The sequence below is a fragment of the Enhydra lutris genome, unplaced genomic scaffold (genome assembly GCF_002288905.1).
Source record: "Enhydra lutris kenyoni isolate GAN:26980312 unplaced genomic scaffold, ASM228890v2 scaffoldscaffold30, whole genome shotgun sequence".
Taxonomy (NCBI): domain Eukaryota; kingdom Metazoa; phylum Chordata; class Mammalia; order Carnivora; family Mustelidae; genus Enhydra; species Enhydra lutris.
The window spans coordinates 10015559-10027041 of NW_019154114.1; the positions used below are offsets into that span (position 1 = coordinate 10015559).

The 11483-nt window shown below is 49.1% G+C and overlaps 1 protein-coding gene across 5 annotated transcripts in view; it reads left to right on the forward strand.

Moving 5' to 3' along the window:
* Window positions 1–11181, forward strand: part of LOC111152995 (component of oligomeric golgi complex 4) — a 28118-nt gene extending 16937 nt beyond the window's left edge. For 3 of the 5 annotated variants that reach the window (XM_022511787.1, XM_022511791.1, XM_022511788.1), the window contains exons 11-19: window positions 564–730; window positions 1550–1715; window positions 5787–5849; window positions 8298–8414; window positions 8994–9086; window positions 9659–9742; window positions 9981–10082; window positions 10293–10421; window positions 10622–11181. In XM_022511787.1, coding sequence (XP_022367495.1) covers window positions 564–730; window positions 1550–1715; window positions 5787–5849; window positions 8298–8414; window positions 8994–9086; window positions 9659–9742; window positions 9981–10082; window positions 10293–10421; window positions 10622–10756 — 1056 coding nt within the window. In that variant the 3' untranslated portion in view covers window positions 10757–11181. The remainder of the gene's footprint in view (window positions 1–563; window positions 731–1549; window positions 1716–5786; window positions 5850–8297; window positions 8415–8993; window positions 9087–9658; window positions 9743–9980; window positions 10083–10292; window positions 10422–10621) is intronic. The other 2 variants (XM_022511790.1, XM_022511789.1) reach the window with 2 other exon arrangements.
* The last annotated feature ends 302 nt before the right edge of the window (window positions 11182–11483 follow it).

An 11483-nucleotide genomic window follows, 5' to 3' on the forward strand; every position in this document is an offset into this window, starting at 1 on the left:
GGATACACTCCTTGGAAATGGGGCTTCCTGTGCAAAAAACCAGACTGGAGGAATGGCCGAGGCATGTCACATTTCTTGGCCTGCTTTGAGAATATCCTTGCTTGCAACTGAGCGGTACCCCTTTGTATGATTAGAGGGCATTTTTAGAGTTGTCATGCTCTCCAAAGACCTAGCTAGGATGTCTTTCCCAAGAATCACAAAAGAACACCTCAGCTCCTCAGGGAGCCTACTTGTGATCCCCTCCCAGGGAGCCTACCTACTTCCCTGGAAGTATGTGAGTAAAGAACCTCAGGGAAGAAGGGCCTCTCCTGATGTCTTACATCCCGGGTAACAGGTGTCCCCAGGGCAAAGGCCCTAAATACTTAATGTCCTAACATAGTCATCAGTAGGGAAATGAGCTGTTTTGGCAAGGAGGATCCACACCAGGCTGTGACCAGAGTAAGCCATGTTGGGAGAAACAAGGGCAAGCTCAAAAAAAGCAGAACCAGAGCCTATTCCAGAACCGTCTAGAACAGTGGCATACAGAACTGGAGCCCTCACTGGCTGCTTTGCCTTTTGGTTAGGCTGTGGCTTTGGACACCTATGAGAAAGGCCAGTTGACATCCAGCATGGTGGATGATGTCTTCTACATTGTAAAGAAGTGCATTGGGCGGGCTCTGTCCAGTTCCAGCATCGACTGTCTCTGTGCCATGATCAACCTTGCAACCACGGAGCTGGAGTCTGACTTCAGGTAGGGTTGACTCCCTTTCTACTTTCTAGGAAGGAGAAAGGTCCTAGTTTGGTTTAATATTGATTCCTGAGGCCCCTGTTGCTTCCTTTTTTTCCCCATATGATTCTAGTTCAGTGCTATACAGGATAAAACTCCTATCCATGGTACAACATCCTTGGGTCCAGGCAGCTGTAGAGCAGCCAGATATCTTACAGGCTGCATCTGTGTTCCCTGAACTGGACGGGAGGGGTTACTGGCCCTCAGGCCTAGGAAAGAGAATAGGCAGCTCAGGTGAAGGCAGTAGGTATAATATAGCAATCATAGTTACCATTGCTACAAACCAAGCACTATACTAATTTCCTGCTCTCATTCAGTCCTGATAACAACCCTATGATGTAGGAACCATTACCTCTCTTACAGATGAGGAAACTAGGGCTCAGGGAGAGCAGGCACCTCATAAATGGTGGAATATGGAGTGAAGCCCAGAACTGACTTCCAAAACCTGTTCTCTCACCACTTACATGGTACTGCCTTTCACTAAGCTCTGTGCCTCCTCTTGCGTTTGTTGGAGCTCAGTGGCGGTAACTGAAATCCTCATAGGAAGCAAAGAACTGGCCAATCTCCTCTATATGTTCTGGTCATATCAATGCCTTTAAAGGGGCATTGGTCTCTCTCATACCCTGGATGCTCAAGTTCTCCTACAATGGTCTCAAGGATTGGTTATTCCCCCAAAAGAGCAGCTCATGCCGCTGGGTTAGGGTCGTGCACCCTCTCTTCCACTATCCTGGAAGCCAGATTGAGTGCTGTCAATCTCCATATGCCATTCTCCTCCCCTCCCAGGGACGTTCTGTGTAACAAGCTGCGGATGGGCTTCCCGGCCACCACCCTCCAGGACATCCAGCGAGGGGTGACGAGTGCCGTGAACATCATGCACAGCAGCCTCCAGCAAGGCAAATTTGACACAAAAGGCATTGAGAGCACTGACGAGGCCAAGCTGTCCTTTCTGGTAGGTAGCCCCATAGATTGGGAGCTGGTCCATTTATTTCAAGGGGTTAAATTATGACCTCTAAGCCACAGTGTAATTAGCTTTCAACTAGAGACTTTTCATCCATTCCCTCTATAGAAGGAAAGCTCCCCCTAGAAGGTTCTGAAACCACTTCTTATTCAGGGACCTATTTCTGAGCAATCCAATCCAGGACATCGCTGTTCCCTGCCTGGAAGTCTGGGCTCCTCAGCTCTCCCGGGTGCTCATTCCCAAGAGCACTAGGAAGCTGTTCCCAGGGCTCCACTGAGTATCACGCCTGGGTTGCATCTGCCACAGAACCGACTGTAATATCTGTGCCAAGCCTCCAGCCCACTTCTCTGAGGGAAGTCTCACAACATGGAGGGGTGCTGATCATTTAGGCCTAGCAGGGTGGTTTTCCTAGCACACTTCTTGGGCTTTCAACTTCCTCAGAAAAATGACCTTTTTGAAGCTCTTAGCCAGAATGACTGACAACATGATGCAGTGTCTTACCAGTTGTATGACAGCTGGGAATGGAAAAGCATGGAAGGATGAAAAGGCTTATACAAGGTTAATAGCCAGTTTGTGATGAGTCAAAAGAATACAGATGAGTCCCGAGCCTGTGATCAGCCCTTCTTGGCACGTGCTGTATTGGCATGAGTGGTAACAGTGCTGTCAGAGGTCATTCTGCTCCACGCCCACAATGGCCAGGCTCTTGAGTCTTCTTCGCTTCTGGGGTTCAGAGCCTGAAGGAAACACCCAACAATAGAACTCTCCATTTGTAGCCTCCAGAGAGAGTCTCTGGACACCCTGGGGTTAGATGCCAAGTCTGTACCTTTTTTTTTTCTCCCTGGAAGCAGAGTCCTTGGCTTTTATCAGCTTCTTAAAGGTATCCATGACACCCGAAAGAGTTAAGAGCTGTTGTTTATGGAGACAGTAGCATAAACATACTAATATCCACCCACCTGTGCAAGTTAACCCACAGTGACTCATCCTGAGGCAGATTCAGTATGGAAGCTCTTTAGGCAGCCCCGCTGTCTTCCTGTCACTGAAAATATTTTCCCTGAGCATGGGTTCTAGTGATTTGGGATGTCCTGGTTGTTTCCAAGAAAGAAGATCAGCTCCAAGAAGCTTCTGAAATCCGACACCTTTGGAGAACCTTGCCAAAATGTCTGGCAGCCAGTTTCCTGTGATCACGAACTGACTTAAATTTTTCATTTTGTTTGCATTCATTTCATTTTCTACCAGACTTACTTTTATTCTTTCATTTCTCTGCTCAGAAATGACCACCTAGCTGCTGACCACCTCAGAGCTCTGCCTCTTCACTTGGTGGTTTGTTGACAGCTTCCAGAGTCTGACCCATCCTGCCACACTAGTGCTGTTCTCCTCCCCTTGGCCCCACAAGTCCCCATGACACTGGCTGCCACACAGACAGCTTCATTGTTTGAGGGCCCAGAAGATAAGGCCAACAAGAAAGGTGATGCTAAATGCTTTGCGACAGGTTTCCCGTTTTCCCAACGCCATCTATTTAAAATGTCATCACTCCCACTGCGGCACTTATTTCTTATGTCACCTTGATTCATTTGGCTGTCAAGATGAATTCCCCATCGGTGCTGATATATCAGTCACCACGAGCCACGGATAAGCCCAGTGAATCCATGCTTACAAGGACTGTCAGTAAAATGAAACTTTGAAATCAATAGCTTTTGAACTCAAATCCATCTTCCCCTTATGATAGATTTTTCTTATGCCCTTAAATGCCTTGGAAACATTTAAGTTGTGGCCTTCATCCTTGAGCTGTCACGAGAGTGCACGTATTTCTCTGCAGGCTTGCGACGTCAGCAGCCGTGTGTGCGGCATGCTAACGAAAGGCTTCAAGTCTCACCCAACCCTGTGAAAGCGGCCTTGGCACTGTCAGCAGCAAGATCTTTCAGTACTGGCTGCAGGACAGTGATGAGGGAAGCACTCTTGAGGACACAAGGGGGTCATCCTAATCTCAGTCCTTGGAGTTCTAGGATTCTTTTACCCCAAATCCTGAAGCTTCTGACTCATCTCTTGAAAACTGGCTCCTCCCTGCCTCACCCCTGCCTTCATGGTCATGCCCCCAGCATCCCAGTTCAGAGAGAGCATGATCCTCTCAAACTCTGTAATTCCACCCCCACACAGCCTCTAGATTAGGTTTCCCAAACCACATCTGTGCGCATCCAGCATTCGCCTGGTAGGTAGTAATCCTCGGTGCCACCCTGTTGTCCACGGGAGAGCGTGGCTTCCAACTTCTAGTCTGACTTCACTCCCCTCTGCAGCTTTACCTCTTGCCATTGCCTGCACATATCTGTGCACTAATTCTGCTGATAAAGGTATTTGACCTTTTGGGGTTTTCTGCCACTCTGCAACTGTTTATGTTCTCCCTTCTGCAGAACACATTCACTTACTCATTCATTCAACAAATACTTACTGAGATGCTTCTATGTATTAGGCACTGCTCTAGGCTCTGGAACTGCACTGCACGATGTAGCAGCCAGTAGGCAGAGATGGCTATTTAAATTTAAACCAATAAATAAAATCTTTTTTTAAAAGGTGGGAGGGAACGCCTGTGTGGCTCAGTCTGTTAAGTGTCTGACTTCTGCTTAGGTCATGATCTCGGGGTCCTGGGATCAAGTCCCGCATCGGGCTCCTTGCCCAGTAGGAAGCCTGCTTCTCCCTCTGCCTATGTCTCCTGCTTGTGCTCTGACAAATAAATTTTTTTTAATAAATAACTAATAAATTTAAACCAAAAATCCAGTTCCTAAGCCATATTTCAAGTGTTCATTAGCCTAATGTACAGATGGTTAGGGGCTACTGTATTAGGCAATTAAGATTTAGAATATTTCTATCATCAAGAAAGTTCTGTTGGGCAGTGTTCTACTAGAGACCTAGCTCTAAAGAAAACAGAATAGACCCCTCCCTTTATGGAGCTCTCATTCTAGCGGGAAAGGCAAACAAGAAGCAAACAAAATAATACTGGGTAATCCTAAATACCATTAAGAAAATATCAAAGGGGCCTGACAATGCACTAGAGAAAGGCCGATGCTGGTGGAGAAATGCACTCACCCTCATCTGCCAGAATTACTCCAGCCAGGGCGCCTGGGTGGCTCAGTGGGTTGAGCTGCTGCCTTCGGCTCGGGTCATGATTTCAGAGTCCTGGGATCGAGCCCCACATCGGGCTCTCTGCTCAGCAGGGAGCCTGCTTCCTCCTCTCTCTCTGCCTGCCTCTCTGCCTACTTGTAATCTCTGTCTGTCAAATAAATAAATAAAATCTTAAAAAATTTTTTTTTAAAAAAGACGATACAGTTATGAAAGAAGGAGCTCTTAGCTAAGAGTCGGGAGACCTGATTTCTATTTCTGGCTGTAGCCCTGTGGCCTGTCACTAACTTTCTGTCCTCTCATCCTGCTTTATTCTGCATTGTGTTTATCGTTATCTGATGTTTCTACTCTGACTTGCCTTCTGGAATATGAACTCTATGAGAGGGTAGATTTCAGGAGACATTTTTTTTTTTTTTTTTAAAGATTTTATCCATTTGACAGAGAGACCATGAGCAGGGGGAGGGGCCTACGGAGAAGCAGATTCCCCACTGAGCAAGGAGCCACACATGGGGATCGATCCTAGAACCCTGGGATCATGACCTGAGCCAAAGGCAGATGCTTAATGGCTCAACTGAGCCACCCAGGTGCCCCAGAAAGCATTTCTTAAATGAATGTCAGCCTTTGCCTCACTGACCTGGGCTTGGAGCTCAGGACTTCTCCCAGACCTGTGTGCCTAAACATGGGACAAAAATTCCTGAAACCTTGGGTCACTACCCCTGACATTAGATGTTAGATGGCTTTGCTGCCTTAGCGTCAGGCACAGGAGAAAGGGCAAGCCTGGTTCACCATTCTGCCCGATCTAAGGTCTGAGCACCCTTCCAGATGACCTTGCTGTGTGTGTTCCTTAGCGCTCCTCTGAGCCTCAGGAGTACAGCTGTCAGCCAGTCTGGCACTGGAGTGGTTCAGACACCAGTGAGCAGGAAGTCACATTCCTCTGTCTTCAACTCCCAGGTCACCCTGAACAATGTGGAAGTGTGCAGTGAGAACATCTCCACTCTGAAGAAGACACTGGAGGTATGGAGAACATTGCCTGTCAGCTGCAGCCTCTCTGGGCCTGCCTGTGCAGGGAGGACTGTGCACTGGTTCTGGTGGGGACTGTCCATCCCCTGGCACGGATCTAGTCTTCCTTCAGAGCACCAGAGGGGATTCGCTCATGATCAGCCCACCAGTTGGAAGATCAGAATTCAAATTAGCACTTCCAGCACATACTGGGCCTGTGACCTCAGGCAAGTCCCTTAACTCCCTGAGCCTCAACACTCTCATCTATAAAACAGATCTCCTTCCTGCCCTCATTTGGGTTTATTGGGGGCGTAATTAAAAAGAGGTTGAAAGCACTTTAAAAAATGATGAAGTCCTGTAAAAATATTAGGAAATTAAGATGAAATAAGGTTTACCAAACCTGCTACAAAGCTGTTGCTGTTACCATTTTTTTTTTTTTAAAGGAAGGCTGCACAGTGTGGTGTAAATTGCTTGGGTTTGGAAGTCAGATCCCCCTGGGTTCATAGCTCTGTTTGACCCTTGACCAGCTGTGTGGCATGAGGCGGGTTCTCTAACCTCCCCGAGCCTCAGTGTCCTCATCTATAAATAGGGAGAATGATATCTGCCTCACAGAGTTACAAAAATTGAATATAATAATATAAAATACCTGGTTTGTAAGAGGCATGCCGGGGTAGTTAATAACTGTACTAACAGTTAATAACTAATAATAGCACAAGACAATTATTTTGCTAAGTATTAGAAAATGAAGGGCCAACGCTCCCCCACTTCAAAAGTCTGCCTCTGGGAGAGGAGGGGAGCCAGGGTCCTGCCATCCCAGCAGACACTGAGTCCGAGGAGGAAACATTACTGCAGAGACACAGGGCTCAGCGCACAGGCTGATTGTGAGTGTTGGCTTAGGGGTGGCAGACTAAGGGGGCCAGGAGCCAGCACAGGGGGTGAGATTCTTGTAACTGATGCAGTTCCTGAAGGAGGCTGAGAGAGAGCAGCCAGGTGGGAGATTCAGATTAGAATGGAGTAAAATAAGAGTGAACCAAAAGCATAGTGTTCGTCACACAGTACGTGTTTGCCAAGGTAGCTGTCATCATTGTCGAGTCACAGCACCTTTTAGATTGTATTCCTGACTTTGTCCTTAAGATTTTGTCCTTAGGATATTGAATTTGGAAGGAGTATTTTGGGAAATGTTAGAAATTTAGACCTGAGCCAGCAGAATTAGCAAGTGAAAGAAAAGGGTAGCAAAGAGCTGAGAAAACTGTTCCCATGAATCCCACCCACCTTAGACGTGCATTTCACGTGTGTTCTTCCTGAACCGCACCAGCAGCCCTTCGGGATAGGTCAGGTGGCGTGAGGAGGTTACAAGGCGGGGCAAAGACAGTGCTTGTTCAGCTGCTGTGGAACTGAGGGCTCCCGCCGGCTGCATCAGGCCCCTTGCGGCTCTTCCGCACTGCTGCCTGTCATAGCCAGAAGCGCACAGACTTCCAAGGAGCTCCTGGCAAACCAGGACATCGTGAGTTTCAGGCAGCTCCGCTTGTGATGTTCTCCATACCTAGGCTGTTGTACAGGCGTTAGGAACAGGCACTCTGCAGCCAGGATCCCAGCTCGAATCCCAGCTCTACCACTTAACTACTGGGTGGTGTTAGACCAATTACTAACTTCTCTGTGCCTCACTTTCCTCATCTATACAAAGAGATAGTAACAATACCTACTTCTTAAGACAGGTACCTTAATTAATAAAAGTTAAATATTTTAAATAGGGCCTGGCATACAGTAAGCACTTAAAACTTAGCTGCGATCATGATGATCTCCCTTGGGCACCCAAACCAAATTATTTTATTTTGTTATAAAGATTTATTTATTGGGGTGCCTTGGTGTCAAGAGTCAGACGCTCCACTGACTGAGCCACCCAGGTGCCCCAGGACCAAATTATCTAAAAAGCAGAAACTATAACAATAAAGGCTCGCATCACCTGAGTGTCCACTGCTTGCCAGGAGCTGTGCTAGGCACTTGGTGCATCATCTCTTCCAACTCTCCCAACTACCATGGGGACAGGAATTTGTGTTCCCATTTTATAAACAGGGTCATTGAAGCTCAGAAACTTTTTAAATCACTTGACCAAGGTCACTCAACCAATATGTAGCCAGAATTTGAAGCTAGGAATGGCTGACTCTAAAGGTATGAAAAAACTTACGATTTTTATGTTTTTTATTCATACCCCCTGATACCAATACTCTCATCTTACAAAGGGAGAAATGAGAGCCAAGTGGCTAGCCACTGGGATAGAATCCAAGTTTTCTGAAACCTATCAAGGACTCTTGCCTAGGAGTGTAGTGGACTGACTGTAGCTCTTCCCAGGGAAAGCTGGAGTCGGAGAAATGGCTGCTTGTACATGGGCACCTTCTCCACCCTCCCTACACCTGCACATCCCAGCCATGCTTGGAAGCCTGATAACTGGGTACTCTCCCCTAGAGTGACTGCACCAAGTTGTTCAGCCAGGGCATTGGAGGGGAGCAGGCCCAGGCCAAGTTTGACAGCTGCCTTTCTGACTTGGCTGCCGTGTCCAACAAATTCCGAGACCTTCTGCAGGTAAGCCCCAGGATCTGTTGTTGACTGAATCCTGTGCCTGTGTGTTGCTCTGAGAATACTGTTACTCGTTTATTACGGGATCAATATATATAAGGAACAAGGAGAAGTGAGGGAATAGCATGCAAGACACTGAGCTCATGTGAGTCCCTTGAAGATTCGTTTTTCGGCAGTTGTCATCCTGACAAGCCAGCATTGTGGTCCTTTTGAGTCTCCACTTGGCCTCCAGTGCCAAGAGCCCAGAAAGGTGCTCAGAAGAAGTGCAGCCACATGGTTACTCAGACCTGCAGCCTGGCCTTAGGCAAAGGTGCTGCCTACTATCAGGTACTCAGAAATCTCTTCTCTTGAGTTTGCCAAACCAACCCCATAGCCTGGACCTGAATTGGCACATATCTGGAAAGGAACAGGTTGTTTCTGACCTCTTCGATTAGCATTTTCTGGTAGACTTTGGACAGGCTCACAGGAAAACCAGAGAACTAGACTAACGCCCTGGCAGTCACAAGATGGATGGAGCAGAAGAAAGGAAGGGCGAGGTACATGCATCTTCTGTGTCTGATGTGTCTCTGCCTTGTCTTTCCGCAGGAAGGGCTGACGGAGTTAAACAGCACAGCCATCAAGCCGCAGGTGCAGCCTTGGATCAACACCTTCTTATCTGTCTCCCACAACATCGAAGAGGTCAGCCTGACCATAGGCAGCCATCAGGCCCCGAATTATTCCTCATTCTCCAGCCCCCTGGCTGGAGGGCAGTGGAGCTGTCTGAACAGACCAGCCCTTCCCTGCCTCTCTGGCCCACTTTCCTCACCCTGGCAGACGAGGTTCTTCCCAGGAAACAGGTTGTTCCTGCCGACAGACGGGCTCTGAAAGACACCTGTAGGGGATTTTCCATGACCTGGCACATCCTCTTTTATTAAGGCTTTTTGCCCTACCTATCACACTTCAGAGCTTTTTTCTTAGCCTAATGATGTCATTCCTGCAGAACATGAGATCCAAAAGGAAATAAAATGCCAGGAGCTTTACCATATTGTGTGGCCACTGCTGCAGCCCAGGGCCATTTCCTGATCAGAAGTGTGATATAAAAGCAGCAGTAGCGTATGCCAGCTTGGATGTCCAAGCTGCTTCACCTGGATGAGTCAGAAGCTAGAGAGGAAAGACCTCTTTCTCTGTTTTCTTAGAGGGGTGAAAGTAGGGGGTAGGGTGAATGGTACTTTCTGGAGAAAATCCCAGTGACCCAGCTTGTTTCCTGGCAGGAAGAATTCAACGACTATGAGGCCAATGACCCCTGGGTACAACAGTTCATCCTTAACCTGGAGCAACAAATGGCGGAGTTCAAGGTGAGCAGGGGCTGAGAGACCAGGTTATGGAATTACCCACTTCTGCCCAAATCAGCAGCCTTTGGCTTCTCATCACACTCTACTGGGAACCCCGAAAACTCTTCCAGGCCCCAGCCTGTAGACATACTCCCCGATGGCCTCTTGTAGCTGTGCTTACTCCCCCCAACCCCCAAAGACTCCAGTTGGAGGCGGAGGGGCTTAGGTAGGACTCTCGCTTATGTCTAACCTCTTGTGTCAGGCCAGCCTGTCTCCAGTCATCTATGACAGCTTGACCGGCCTCATGACCAGCCTTGTTGCAGTGGAGTTGGAGAGAGTGGTGTTGAAATCCACCTTTAACCGGGTAAGGTCCAGGGAGTACAGGTCCCCAGCTCTTGTTTTTCCTCCGAGGAAGACAGACCTGCCATCCTAGGCCTCGCATCCCCTCAGTCTGCCGCCCGCAGCTCCCTGCACATCCAGCTGCAGTCCTGCCCTGGCGTCTGAGGCCTTGGAGCTGACTGAGGCACAGGAGGGCCAGGCCTTGAACGCTGGCTGAGCTTGTGCTCCCTTGCAGCTGGGCGGTCTGCAGTTTGATAAGGAGCTGAGGTCACTCATCGCCTACCTTACCACAGTGACCACCTGGACCATCCGAGACAAGTTTGCCCGGCTCTCCCAGATGGCCACAATCCTCAATCTGGAGCGGGTATGTGTGGCTCCCTTAACCTGGTGAGGGAAAGGTAACTGGGAAGAGAGGCAGAAACATTTAGATCCCTGCCTCTTCTCAAAACCAAGTGTCCACCAGCAGCCCAGCCCTACAGAGCACCTTCTTCCTGGGCACCGCCCTGCTCTGCCTTCTCTCAGGGTAGCCTCTCATTGCTGACTTGCCAGTGTTCTTCCCCACAGGTCACGGAGATCCTAGATTACTGGGGCGCCAACTCTGGCCCACTGACGTGGCGCCTCACCCCTGCCGAAGTACGCCAGGTGCTGGCTCTGCGCATGGACTTCCGCAGTGAGGACATCAAGAGGCTGCGCCTGTAGCCGAGGCCCATCGGGCCTGTCATTCTTCAGGCTCTGTTCCCTAAGTGGCCACGGCCAAGTAGCTGAGCAAGGCTGTCTGGCTTGGGGAGCTCTGACAGCACAGACTGTTCCACTGTGGACAGCAGGAAGTAAGGCTCAGCTCACCCTGCTGTCTGCACTCAGGCCTGTCTGCGTGGTGCTTTGCAGGCAGCCTCCCCCCACCAAGAGAGGTGAGTCCCTTGGGCTCCTAATTATGTGGGAAAGCCAAGGCAGGCCAGCTTTCTGCATGGGCGGTCATTCTCTCCTCCTTAGACACTACAGCAAACAGGCTGCCTCCCATCCAGCCCTAAAGGACTTGGGTATACCTGGGGACCCAGGGAATTAGGTTTACTCTGAAAGGCTGTGATGTTTATGATCACCCTGAATAAAGACACTCCTTGGAGAGATGCCAGCGTGCTGTTTCCAGGGAGGGCTGGATGCACAAGGTAAGACAGGTCCACAGTAGCACTGAAGTGTGAAAGCAAAAGCCTAAAGCCTCAGCCTCCTCCTACACCCCAAGGGGTGCACAGCCACCGTCAGGACCCACATGGAAGCACGCACCTCAGCCTCCTCTAATCCTGGATCCTCATGCCCCTCCTGGGCCCTTAGCACCAGGAGCTGGATCATCTCAGGGGCAGTTGCCCACAGTGCCAAGGCAAGTGGGAATTACTCCTGGCAGGGACAAAAAAGAGCTTTATGAAAACAGCCT